Source organism: Bubalus bubalis, chromosome 15 (genome assembly GCF_019923935.1).
Source record: "Bubalus bubalis isolate 160015118507 breed Murrah chromosome 15, NDDB_SH_1, whole genome shotgun sequence".
NCBI lineage: Eukaryota > Metazoa > Chordata > Mammalia > Artiodactyla > Bovidae > Bubalus > Bubalus bubalis.
This window is the reverse complement of record NC_059171.1, coordinates 30,511,897-30,526,673: the sequence shown is the minus strand read 5'-3', so window position 1 is coordinate 30,526,673 and position 14,777 is coordinate 30,511,897. Positions and strand designations below refer to the sequence as shown.

General features: G+C 35.3%; 1 protein-coding gene across 2 annotated transcripts in view; it reads left to right on the top strand.

Moving 5' to 3' along the window:
• Positions 1-14,777, top strand: part of CSMD3 (CUB and Sushi multiple domains 3) — a 1,458,322-nt gene that overhangs the window by 766,858 nt on the left and 676,687 nt on the right. For both annotated transcript variants that reach the window (XM_044928635.1, XM_025265188.2), the window contains one exon: positions 6,828-6,931. In XM_044928635.1, the coding sequence (XP_044784570.1) occupies positions 6,828-6,931 (104 nt within the window). The remainder of the gene's footprint in view (positions 1-6,827; positions 6,932-14,777) is intronic.

Genomic DNA, 14,777 nt, shown 5'->3' with positions numbered 1-14,777 from the left:
GATGACACGACCCTTATGGCAGAATGTTAAGAGGAACTAAAAAGCCTCTTGATGAAAGTGAAAGTGGAGAGTGAAAAAGTGGGCTTAAAGCTCAACATTCAGAAAACAAAGATCATGGCATCTGGTCCCACCACTTCATGGGAAATAGATGGGAAACAGTGGAAACAGTGTCAGACCTAGTTTTCTGGGCTCAAAAATCACTACAGATGGTGATTGCAGCCATGAAATTAAAAGACGCTTACTGCTTGGAAGGAACGTTATGACCAACCTAGATAGCACATTCAAAAGCAGAGAAATTACTTTGCCAACAAAGGTTCATCTAGTCAAGGCTATGGTTTTTCCTGTGGTCATGTATGGATGTGAGAGTTGGACTGTGAAGAAGGCTGAGCACCGAAGAATTGATGCTTTTGAACTGTGGTGTTGGAGAAGACTCTTGAGAGTCCCTTGAACTGCAAGGAGATCCAACCAGTCCATTCTAAAGGAGATAAGCCCTGGGATTTCTTTGGAAGGAATGATGCTAAAGCTGAAACTCCAGTACTTTGGCCACCTTATGCGAAGAGTTGACTCATTGGAAAAGACTCTGATGCTGGGAGGGATTGAGGGCAGGAAGAGAAGGGGACGACAGAGGATGAGATGGCTGGATGGCATCACTGACTCGATGGATGTGAGTCTCAGTGAAGTCCAGGAGTTGGTGATTGACAGGGAGGCCTGGCGTGCTGTGATTTATGGTGTTGCAAAGAGTCGGACAGGACTGAGTGACTGATTTGATCTGATTTTTTAAAAAAAAGCTAACCATCATCTATGCCTTTAGTGAGTCATAATCATTTAGCTGCTGAATAATCTGCCTTGATGTTGATGGCTGTAGCAATTTCTTAAAATACAACACTATTGAAATTTGCCACATTCATTGACTCTTCCTTTCACCAGTGATTTCTCTGTAGTAGGCAAGGTTTGATAGCATTTTATCCATAGTACTTTTCAAAATTGACTTAATTTTCTCAAATACTACTACTGCTTTATCAAATAAGTTTTTATACTCTAAATTCTTTGTTTTAATTTCAACAATTTTCAGAGAATTTTCACCAAGAAGGGATTCCATCATGTTCTTTGCTCATCTATAAGAAGCAACTCCTTATCATAAAGTTTTACCATGAAACTGTAGCATTTCAGTTCCATCTTCAGGTTCAATTTCTAGTTACAGTTCTCCTGGTGTTTTTATCGCATCTGCAATGACATCCTCCACTGAAGTTTGAACCCTTCACAGTCCTCCATGAGGGTTGGAATAAATTTCTTCCAAACTTCTATTAATGTTGATATTTCACTCTTCCCATGAATCACAAATGTTCTTAAAGATATCTAGAATGGTGAATCCTTTACAGAAAGGTTTTAATTTACTTTACCCAGATCTATCAGAGGATTTACTTTACCCAGATCTATTCAGAGGAATCACCATCTATGTCCGATATGGCCTTTTAAAATTTTTTTCTTAAATAATAAGACTTGAAAATCAAAATTACTCCTTTATATATGGGCAGCAAAATGGCTGTTGTTTTAGCAGACATGACAACATTAATATTGTTTTATAGTTTCATCAGAGCTCTTGAGTGACCAGCTGCACTCTCAATAAACAATAGTATTTTAAAATATATCTTTTTCTTTCCTGAATAGTAAATCTTAACAGTGGGCTGACAATATTCAGTAAACTGTATTGTAAATGGGTGTGCTATTTCCAGGCTTTACTGTTCCATTTATAGAGCACAAGCAAAATAGATTTAGCATAATTATTAAGAATTCTAGGATTTTCAGAACAGTAAATCAGTATTGGCTTCAAATCAGCTACCTATACCCTTAACATCAAGAATGAAATGGCAGTCCACTCCAGTATTCTTGCCTGGAGAATCCTCTGGACAGAGGAGCATGGCAGGCTATAGTCCATGGGGTCACAAAGAGTTGGACATGACTGAGCAACTAAACAGCATACCCTTAATGAGCGAGTCAGTTTGCACATTGAAGCCAGGCATTGACTTCTCCTCTCTAGCTATGAAAATCCTAGATAGTGTCTTCTTCCAACACAGGCTTCCCTTGTGGCTCAGCTGGTAAAGAATCCACCTGCAATGCAGGAGACCTGGATTCAATCCCTGGGTTGGGAAGATCCCCTAGAGAAGGGAAAGGCTATCCACTCCAGTATTCTGGCCTGGAGAATTCCTCGGACTGTATATAACCCATGGGGTCACAAAAAGTCAGACACGACTGAGCAACTTTCACTTCACTCCTCTTCCAACACAGGCAACTGTTTTGTCTACACTGAAAATCTATTGTTTACTGTGCCACCTTCATTAATTGTATTAGCAAGATCTTCTGGATAACTTGCTGTGGCTTCTGCTGTTTACCTTGTACTTTTATATTATGGAGATGGCTCTTTTTCCTTAAACCTTATGAACCAACCTCTGCTAGCTTCGAACTTTTCTTTGCAGCTTACTCACTTCTCTGAACCTTCATGAGACTTGATGAGAGTTTAGGGCCTTATTCTGAATTAGACTTTGGTTTTGAGAATGTTGTGACTGGTTTGAACTTCTATTCATGCCACTAAAATTTGCTCCATATCAGTAATAAAGCTGTTTCACTTTCTTATCATTTATGTGTACATTAGACTAGCATTTTTAATCTCCTTCAAAAACAGCTTCTTTACATTTACAACTAGCAACTGATGCAAGAGGCCTAACTTTTGGCCTGTCTTGACTCGAGACACTCATTTCTCACTAACCTTAATAATTTCCAGTTTTTGATTTAAAGTGAGGTATGTGGGACTCCTCTTTATATTTGGACACTTATAAGCCATTGTAGTGTCACTAGTTGGCCTAATTTCAATAATATTGTCTCTCAGGGAATACGGAGGCTCAAAGAGAAAGACAGAGATGCGGAAGAGCCTGTAAATTGAGCAATCAGAATACATTTGATGTTTATCATTTAAGTTTAGAGTTTTAAGTGGGTATGGTTTGTAGCTACCCAGAACCATTACAAAGTAACATCAAAAGTCACTGAGCACAGATAACCATAACAAATGTAAGAGTAATAAAAACATTTGAAATATTGTGATAAATATCAAAACATGACATAAAGACATAAAGTATACAATAGCTGTTTTAAAGGAAATGATAGTGATAGGCTTGCTTAACAGTTTTGCCACAGAACTTCAGTTGGTAAAGTATAAAATATCTGCCAATCACAATAAAGCAAAGTGCAATAAGGGGAGGTTTTTTTGTAGTTGGGCTTCCCTGGTGGCTCAGATGGTAAAGAGTCCACCTGCAATGCAGGAGATTCAATAAATGGTGCTTGTAAAGTTGGATAGCCACATGCAGAAAGAATGAAATCTGATTCTTACTTGTACTGTATACAACAGTTAAATCAGAATGGATCAAAAATCTAAATTTAAGTGCTTAAAGTATAAAATTCATAGAAGAAAAAAGAAAAAAAATAACATGATATGGGATTTTGCAGTGGCTTCTTAAATATGGCACAAAAGCACAAGCTACAGCAACAAAAAATAAAGTGGACTTCATTACATTAAAATTTTTGAGGCATCAAAGCACACTATCATAAGAATGGAAAGATAATTCACACAATGGGAGAAAATATTTGCAAACAATATAGCTGATATAGGCAATTAATATCTAGAATATGTAAAGAGCTCTTACAATTCAGCAACAATATAACAAATGACTTAATTTTAAAAGAGGTAAAAGATAAAAAAGTAAGTTATAGAGGATAAAGGACTCAAATAGACAGTTACCCAAAACATATACAAATGGCTAATAAATACATGTAAAGTTGTTCAACATCATTAATTAGAGAGATTAAATTAAATCCACAGTAAGCTACAACTTTATACCTACTAGTATGGATATAATAAAAACAAAACAAAAAGCAGTGAGGTATATAGAGACGTTGGAACACTTGTGAATTCCTGGTAGAAATTTTGAATGTTCAAAAGTTCTGGAAAACAGCTTGATAGTTCTTCAAAATGCTAAATTTATGACCCAGTAATTTCACCCCTAGGCATATATACAATAATTGAAAACAGAGATTCAAATAGGTACTTTTACACAAATCTACATAATAACAATACTCATCATAGGTTAAAGATGGAAGCACGCCAAGTGTCCCATCAATTGAATAATGGTTAAACCAAATTAGGTATAAATGTACAATGGACTTTATTTCCTGTGACAGTGACAGTCTTTATTTTCTTGGGTTTCAAAATCATTGCTGATGGTGACTGCAGCCATGAAATTAAAAGATGCTTCTCCTTGGAAGAAAAGTTATGACAAACCTAGACAGCGTAATGAAAAGAAGAGATGTTACTTTGCTGGCAAAGGTCTGTATAGTCAAAGCGATGGCTTTTCCAATAGTCATGTACAGATGTGAGAGTTGGACCATAAAGAAGGTTGAGCACTGAAGAACTGATGTTTTTGAACTGTAGTATTGGGCTTCCCTTGTGGCTCAGTTTGATCCGTGGGTTGGGAAGATCCCCTGGAGAAGGGAAAGGCTACCCACTCCAGTTTTCTGGCCTGGAGAATTCCAGGACTGTATAGTCCATGGGGTTGCAAAAAGTTGGACACGACTGAGCGACTTTCACTTTCACATGCAAGTCCCTTGGACTGTAGGGAGTATGAACGAGTCAATCCTAAAGGAAATCAATCTGAAATATTCATTGCAAGGACTGATGATGAAGCTGAAGCTCCAACACTTTGGCCACCTGATGTGAAGATCTGACTCATTAGAAAAGATCCTGATGCTGGGAAAGACTGGAGGCAGGGGTAGAAGGGGATGACAGGGACAAGATGGTTGGATGGAATCACTGACTCAATGGACATAAGTTTGAGCAAGTTCTAGGAGATGGTGAAAGACAGGGAAGCCTGGCATGCTGCAGTATATGGGTTCACAAAGAGTCAGACACAACTGAATGACTGAACAACAAACAAATGTACTGTTATTCAACCATAAAAGGAATGAAGTTCTGATACACACTCTACAATGCAGATGAACCTTGAAGACTTTGCTTAGTGAAGTAAATCAGACACAAAAGGGCAAATATTGTGTTATTCCACTTACATAAAATATCTGGAATATGCAAATTTGTAGGGTTAAAAAGCATATTGGAAGTTACCAGGATAAGGGGGAAAAGGGAAAACGGGGAGTTATTGGTTAATGGTAACAGGTTTTGGTTTTTTATGATGGAAAACTTTCAGAAAAAGACAGTACCAATGGTTCAGAAAACCTGAAACAAAAAAAAAAATGGCAAACATAAAAAGATAATTTGATTACTAATGAAGAAAATGCAAAAAAAAACTTCACTTTTTATACCCTCTAGATTTGTAGAACTAATGGAATATAATGTACACAAGTTGTGGACATTAAAAGTGATAAGATAGTTTTCAAACCATATGGCATGATATTTTGAAATTTAATTTTGACTGTTATTACTAAGAAATTATACTCATAAGTACACACTTAATATAGAAATATACTTGTAGAGCCAGAAAATAACCATGTTGCTTATTATAGCAAAAGCAATGGGAACAACTTAATCTCTATTAATAGAAAATTATTAATTGAGAGTACTTATATTTAACTCAATGTAGAATAGGCAAACCTTTCCTTTTAAATCATAGCCATTTAAAATTGTGTTTTTATATATTCTGTATTAAACATGACCAAAACAAATGTTTTAATTATTATTTTTTTTTTCATAGCTTTTCTTCCAAGGAGCAAGTGTCTTTTTTTTTTTTTTTTTTAACTTTACAATATTGTATTGGTTTTCCCATACATCAACAATGCATCCACCACGGGTGTACATGTGTTTTAATTAATGCTAATAAAAATAATTTTAAAACATCAAGAAATAGACATAATAAAAAGTTGGGATTTTTGTTAAAAAGGTAAAAATAGGATATGGAATCTCTCATATTTTAAATAATTTAAAAAATTAAGGCCTTTTTCATTTTTCTCTAGTACTATTGTAGCCTCAACTCTTCTGAAATTTTATTATGAATTACTTTTTGCTCTAAGCGTAGGTATTTATAGGACAGTATTTATGTAATTTCTTCTGTACAGGTTTTTAATTAAATTATTCTCTAAAATGTTATATTGGGTTCTGAATTTAAGAATTGCAATTTAAATAAATATGAACTTTTACATAAATATATAAACAATAAAAAATCACATGATTATATTTTGATAAGAACTAATATTAAATTGCTTATCATGATATAATATGTCTCCCAAAGAATTGTGCTCCCAATTTTGCTGGCAAAATATAATATAAATGAGGGATTCTATTACCAAAGAATACACAAAAATAATCCTGATGCCTTTAAATTTAGTAATCTAGGTTCAAATTTAGTTCTAACATTTTTTAAGCTTTGCTATCTAGTGGCAATTTTATACTCTATGCTTTTCCATACTAGCTTATTTTTATTTACAGTAAAGCACTCTCCACCTACATGTGCTTTTTATAAAACCTTCTCAAGTTAAATTTACATTCAAATTCCTCAATAAGAAGTTTCTATAAACAGAAACTATGTTATGTCATTGAAAAATTATTATAGAAGATATGATACTATAAATAAAAATTATAATGATTGAACATTATAAATATTTTCATATGATTTCCTGTCATAGTATGAAATTCTTATATAGATAGCTATGGACATATAGATACATAATATGTCTGCAGGGCATTTTAATGTTTTTCTGCCTTTGTTCTCTTGTTTGCTTTTAATATATAATGAGATATATTTGAGATACTTGTTTCTGTTCATTGGTAGGTTATCCAGATAAATTTTGAAGAATTCGACCTGGAAATTGGCTATGATACCTTGACAATTGGTGATGGGGGTGAAGTTGGAGACCCAAGGACAGTGCTCCAAGTGTAAGTTCTCAATGCTTCTTTCTTGATTTAGTCTATCAGTTTCTTGTGAAATTTTACCTTTTTTTTTTCATTGATTCTTCTCACTACCTCCAATAGAAGGAGCATAGTATATTATTTATTGTCATCAATCTGTATATAGTATATTTATTAGTCCTTTTAATAAGGCTTAATATACTTGATCCACACACAGTTACTTAGAATCCATTTCCAGAAGGGGGCCTAGGGTGAAATTACAGACAGGCTGATTGGCCTTATTTTGGAAAATACTTTTACCCTCACAGAGTAATAGAATAGAGTGGGGGGGGGGGCGGAATATGAAATTGCCCAGAAAGAGTACTACTAGTACTGAAAACTGGTGGGTGTTGCAGTTTAATCATACCTGGTCATAATGAGTTTCTGTGAGAATTAATCAGTGGTTTGACATGAAGTAGTAGTAGTAGAGCAGTGAATAGCTCTCAGAGTTAAGCTAATATACTACAAAGGTTCTTAATGTGAAGAAAAAAAGGATGAACTTATATTAAGTAAAGGGAAATGTTAGGAACTTATTGTTCAGTTGCTAAGTTGTGTCTTGACTCTTTGTGACCCCATGGGCTGCAGCACGCCAAGCCTGCCTGTCCCTCAACCATCTCCCGGAGTTTGCCCAAGTTCATGTCCATTGAATCAGTGATGCTATCCAACCATCTCATTCTCTGCTCCCCTCCTCCTTTTGCCTTCAGTCTTTCCCAGCATCAGGGTCTTTTCTAATGAGTCAGCTGTTCACATCATGTGGCCAAAGTATTGGAGCTTAAGCTTTAGCATCAATCCTTCCAATGAATATTCAGGGTTGATTTCCTTTAGAATTTACTGATTTGATCTCCCTGCAGTCAAAGGGACTCCCAAGTCTTCTCCAGCACCACAATTTGAAAGCATCAATTCTTCTGCACTCAGCCTTTTTATGGTCCAACTCTCACATCTGTACAGATTACTGGAAAGATCATAGCTTTGACTATATGGATCTTTGTCAGCAAAGTGAAATCTTTGATTTTTAAAATGCTGCTAAGTTTGTCATAGCTTTCCTTTCATGAAGCACAGCATCTTCTGATTTCATGGCCTGCAGTCATGGAAATAGTATATACTGTGTTTTTTCACTCTGTGTTTTAGGAACTTGTCTGTCGCCTAATCCTTGGCTATACGTTCCAATAATCTATCTCGGATAGGGGCAAGAAAAAATTTTCAGGGCTAGTGTATTGTTTTCATGTGATAAATCTCAAAAGGTTATGATATGCTTTTTCTCAGTATCCCTTTCATAGCTGTTGATTTGCAGTTCAGGCTTTATCAATGTGGTGTTTCTCAAAAATGGGGTCTTTTGCAAATCACAATTACTTGATGCACTCTATAAAACATAAATTTCTGAACCCCTCCCACTGTGTCTGTTAACATCTGCTTTATATATGTAGGTGTTCTTCTGATAGGTATATCTAAATTAGTCCCTTAGTGAGAGTGAGGGAGACCTAAGAGACAGAAAGATAATATATTACATTTAAATAACCAGAAGACTATGAGATGAGTGCACACACATGCACACACAAACACACATTTTTAGATGTAGACCTCAAAATTATATATATAATGTTTTTGTAAATCTCAAAACAATAAAGGGCAATGGTCTTTACTATAATTTTAGGTACTAAGAGGAAAATCATTAATATTTTAAATAAGCCATACATTTTCTAAAAGAAAAAGAACTCTGTTAATTGAAAGAACTTCTTTGTAAACATGTCACAGTCCATAGTTGTCTGCATTCCTTCTTTTTTTGAGAATTTTGAGCCCATGCTCATTTTACCTTAGTTGCTTCAAAGAAAATCTTCTAAGTATTTTGTTAGTGGATTTGCTGATTTTTTTTTTTTTATTCTTATGAAGTATAGATGTTGTCTCTATTTCCTTTTATTTTGGAAGATAACATGAATATATTTTTAAGTAATTTTAAAAACCCTGTGTTGTATGAATCAGACCAAGTAGCAGATCAGAAATATAATTTTAAAAATTGGTTCATAATTGATTTTTAGAGTGATCCAAAAGTTAGCTAGACAACATAAGACCAGATAAAGAACAAATATGTTGATGAGAAGAAGTCTTATAACCCCTGTGAATTCAAGTGGAATTAGTTGTATCTTACAGACTGAGTATCTGCTACTGGCAGAACGAATGAAGAAAAAGTTACATTTTCCCTCTTCTCATGTTCCTGTTATCATATTGTCCCTAATTTGCATAGGAGTTCTACTTCTTCACTTATAATTCTTTCACTCTGAGAAATTATCTTAATTTTGAAAAGTCTGTGTGATTATTTTTATATTTGTCTGTAACCACAGATATGTTTCTTAAACATGTTTTTCTTCCTCAGAGCAAAATTACATATTTCTGAAAATATAACTCTTTTTTCCTTGGGGAAAGATGACTGCAGCAGAACTTAGATAGCACCTACCTCCTGTGTACATGTGTGCTCAGTCGTGTCTGACTCTTTGTAACCCCATGGACTATATCCTGCCAGGATCCTCTGTCCATGGAATTCTCCAGGAGAGAATATTTGAGTGAGTTGCCATTTCCTCCTCCAGGGGATCTTCCTAACTCAGGGACCGAATTTGCATCTCCTGAGTTGACATATGGATTCTTTACTGCTGAGCCACCTAAGAGGCCCCAACTAACTCCTAAAAGTGTTCAGATAAAAGTCCTTTGAGTAGCTAACAGAGATTTTACAAAATTGAAATTAGATCAAAATTCCTTTGAACTTCAAGACTCTGTGATAAGAGAACCTAATAGAATTGTATCCACTCAAACTGTTGCCATTGTTTTTCAGTTGCTAAGTTGTATCTGACTGTTGGCAACGCCCTGGATTGCAGCATGCCATGCTCCTCCGACTTCCATTATCTCCTGAAGTTTACTCAGATTTATGTCCATTGAGTCAGTGATGCTGTCTAACCATATCATCCTTTGCTGCCCTCTTCTCCTTTTGCCTTCAATCTTTTCCAGTATCTGAGTCTTTTCCAATGAATGGGCTCTTCGCATCAGTTGGCCAAAGTACTGAAGCTTCAACTTCAGCATCAGTCCTTCCAATAAATATTCATTGTTCATTTCCTTAGGGATTGACTGGTTTGATCTCCCTGCAGTCCAAAGGACTGTGGTCTTCTCTAGCACCACAATTCAAAAGCATAGATTTTTCAGCACCCTGTCTTCTTTATGGCCCAACTCTCACATCCATACATGACTGTTGGAAAAACTGTCATTTTCACTGTATGGATCTTTGTCTGCAAAGTGATGTCTCTGCTTTTTAATATGCTGTCTAGGTTTGTCATCTTTTTTTCCAAGGAGCAAATGTCTTTTAATTTCATGGCTGCAGTCACTGTCCATAGTGATTTTGGAGCCCAAGGAAATAAAATCTGTCACTACTTCTACTTTTTCCCCTTCTATTGGCCATGAAGTAATGGGACTGGATACTATAATTTTAGTTTGTTTAATGCTGAGTTTCAAGTCAGCATTTTCACTCTTCTCTTTCACCATCATTAAGAGGTTCCTCTTCACATTCTGCCATTAGAGTGGTATCATCTACATATCTGAGGTTGTTGCTATTTCTCCTAGCAATCTTGATTCCAGCCTGGCATTTTCCCGTGATGTACTCTGCATACAAGTTAAATAAGCAGGGTGACAATATACAGCCTTGTCATGCTTCTTTCCCAATTTTGAACCAGTCTGTCATTCCATGTCCAGTTCTAACTTTTGCCTTTTGACCCCACAGGTTTCTCAGGAGGCAGGTAAGGTGGTCTGGTATTCCCATCTCTTTAAGAATTTTCCAGTTTCTTGTGATCCACACAGTCAGACTTAGTGTAGGCAATGAAGCAGAAGTAGATGTTTTTCTGGAGCTCCCTTGCTTTCTCTATGATCCAACAAATGCTGGAAACTTGATCTCTGTTTCCTCTGCCTCTTTGAAACCCAGCTTGTATATCTGGAAGTTCAGGGTTTATGTGCTTCTGAAGCCTAGCTTGAAGGATTTTGAGAATAATGTTGCTAGTTTTGAAATGAGCACAGTTGTACATTTTCTTTTTGGAACATGGAAGCATGAGGAAGTGGTCCCAGCCCCTGCTTGCACCTGGTCACCCTCTATTCCCAAAGTCAGCTCTATCCTTCATGATGCATACAGACTTCCCAGACTATACAATCTAACTGCCCACACCTCCCTGCAAATGGTGCCCAGTGGGTCTAGGAGTGCACATACAGTCATGTGTTCTGACCCTGAGAACGTGGACCTGGAAAAAGGCTTATGAGGGTCCAGGAAGCAGGAAATTCCAGGGGCACTAGTTTTCAGGGAGTTGTAGCACAGTACTTTTTAAACAAACTGTAAAATAAAAGATTTGCTTTTATTTTTAATTTGTTTTGGACTGATACTTTTACAAAATGAAACAAAAAATTTAGAAAAATAAAATAAAAACACATATAAATACTTTCCAATTTTTTATTATGAAATTCACCAGACAAAATTATTCTTTTAAATTACTCTAGAAGTTTAAAAGATTTAGTCCTAATTCCTATTATTTTCTGTTCTTACCATGTTGCCCCTGGAAATTAGTCTATGATCTCCCAGGGGTGTGGACAGGCACAACCCTGGGCAAGAGGTGGGCTACAGAATGGTCAGAGGAAGGGATCAGGGAAGGGGTCTATCTTGCCCAAGTTTCAAAATAGTATTGAATTTTTATCGTTCAGTCATTCAGGCATGTCTGACTCTTTGCGACCCCACAGACTGCAGCACACCAGGCTTCCCTGTCTTTCCCCATCTCCTGGAGCTTGTTCAAACTCAAAGTATTGCATATGGCATGATAAATTGTCAATAAATTATTTTTAAAAAATTAATTGAAAATAATTTATTTGAAATAATGTTCTTCTAATGGGTAAAATAGTCTCCATTTAAACATTTTATGTAGCAATGTATTTACTCGTCTATGTATTCTGTTTTGCATTTTTGTTAAGTGTGATCCAATGCTAGAGATTTAACTTTTGGCATTAAAACTAATAAACTTACTTAAAAATTTAGATAGCTGAAAGTCAGGAACATAGTAAACATGGACAATATGTTCATTTAACAGAGACCCATGTAATATCACATTTGAAAGTATTTTTTAAGAGGATGAATTCAGTCTATATATTTAAGTTTGTGAATTCTGATTAGGTTAATAAACACATGATATCTCAGTTTTTAAAATATTTAACAGATAAAGGAAAAATCCATCCTATTTTATTTATGTCATGGAATTGAATTAAGCATTGGAATTACATGATGCTTCTGTTTCCAGTTTTCTTTTAATATTTAGGTTCTAAAAGTTAAAATTGATTGTGATATTCTACTCCATAAAAAATATAGTCCATATAGTCATAACATGTTCAACAGCTAAAATAATCCTCTAAAAATGAATTATGAAAAATTAAAAAAAATAATTTTTATGATTTATTTCCCTGAAGTACAAAGCATATCATTTTTGCAATTCAGCAACTTAAAAATAATTTGAGTGTGCTGTATCTGTTTACAATGTAAAATTTAATTCTCAGATATATTGGTAGTATGTTCTAACAGCACTCTTCCCTGGGGCATCTTTTTATTTTAAATATGTATAATTTAAATATGCATGCATGTCCACACACATGCATACCCTATTTTGTGCTTATATATTTTAAATTAATATTTTCTTTATTTTAATAATATTAAATGCATAATATTCACACTAACTTTAAGAAAATGTAGGTTCTTTTTTTCTCATAGGTTATTATTATTGCTCTCAGCTCATTGGCCCATATATTTTGGTAAGCTACTTAGCTGAAGATACATGTTTTTTAACTAGTCAACAATTTATTCTTTAAAAATGCCACTCTGCTGTCAGACTACTATATAAGATATTTTCCTTGAGCAAACTTTTCTACAACAAGGGACTTATACCATTCCAAATTTGTTCTTGTACCTTCCGCTCTTAATAATGAAAATCTAAATACTAAGTGACACCATAGGATAATGAAAAAAGGGAATATACTGAATATAACAACAAGGTGATATTTTTAGAAATGGATAGTAACAGTATAAAAAGGACTTAGAAATTGACCATGCAGAAAAATCCTTCACATTTTATATTATAGTTTTTAAAAAGCAAGAAAAAAATATATTTTCACTGCTTTTATTTCTGCCTTGAACACCTTCTTGTCCTTCTCCATTACACACACACACACACACACACACACACACACACACACACTCAATACATCCTCAAAGTCATTTAAGTTCCTTGAATGCCGCGACTATTACTCATCTTGGATTTTCCAAAATACCTAACACAGAGGCTTGTGTTAACATTGTTAGGTGTTGCATGAATTATAGTGGGAGAGGAAAAATTGAATGTGCATGAAGACACATCAACTGAAACATGCCAGCAAGAGGAAATCTTTGCAGATGTTAGCAAGGGCATACCATGAGGTGTAGAACACTATGTAGAGGACTACCTGGTGTATCAGTGCATTCAGGCTGCTATAATTATATATATATATATATATAGCATAGACTGAGTGGTTTATAACAACAAATATATTTCTCACAGTTCTGGAGGCTATAAGTCAGAGGTCATGGTGGCAGCGGATTTTGTGTCTGCTGACAACCCACTTTCTGGTTCATAGATGGCCATCTTTTTACTGTGTCCACATACAGCAGATGGGGGCAGAGTTCTCTCAGGAGCCTCCTTTATAAGGACACAATCATATTTATGAGAGCTTACCTTCATGACCTAATCTCCTATCAAAGTCCCCACCTTCATATAACCTCACATTGGATATTAGGTTTCAACATATAAATTTTGGCAGCAGAGGGACATTTAGTCTCTGGCTTCAGCATTTCAACAGTGTTCACTGATACCACATGCAAGAAAACAATCAAACTGACAGTAGCAATTGTCTCATGTGGACAAAATTTGATGTACAGTCATTCAAATAACTTTCTATTTGGCAAAAATAAATGCATGTTCCTGGAGATTCAGAATTACTTTAGGCTGCAGTATGAAATAATCTCTGTGACATTTGATTACTAGCAACAAAATGTTAAATAGAAGAGATAATTTATTTTTATGATTCTTCATTATTTCTTCAGTGTGATTATAGCCACATTTTCCATTATGAGAACACTGACGATTTTACTGAAGAAAAAAAAAAAAAAAGATAATAAGAAAGCAGTTTACTATTCTATTTTAGTTTGTTTTATAAAAACACTGATGATTTTATTGCAGTTTAAGCAATGACTATGGCTTTATTTGCAGAGAAGGCAATGGCACCCCACTCCAGTACTCTTGCCTGGAAAATCCCATGGACGGAGGAGCCTGGTAGGCTGCAGTCCATGGGGTCGCGAAGAGTCAGACACGACTGAGTGACTTCACTTTCACTTTTCACTTTCATGCATTGGAGAAGGAAATGGCAACCCACTCCAGTGTTCTTGCCTGAAGAATCCCAGAGACGGCGGAGCCTGGTGGGCTGCTGTCTATGGGGTCGCACAGAGTTGGACACAACTGAAGCAACTTAGCAGCAGCAGCAGCATGGCTTTATTTGAAGTTTTTGTGTATTTATTTTTGTGTTGGATTCAATTGGAACAAATTGTCTAAAGATGCTTTTAGTTGGTATTTTTTCCTTCATCAACAAGAATATTTGTACTATGGTAGGCATTTCAAAAGTGACTATAGAAAACAAATTAAGACAAAATATAGAAAAGGTATGTAAATATATAGTTCTTCCTACAAATGCCAACTATTTTAAGCACAGTACCTTGTTAGAGTGCTAAATATGTAAATGAAGTATC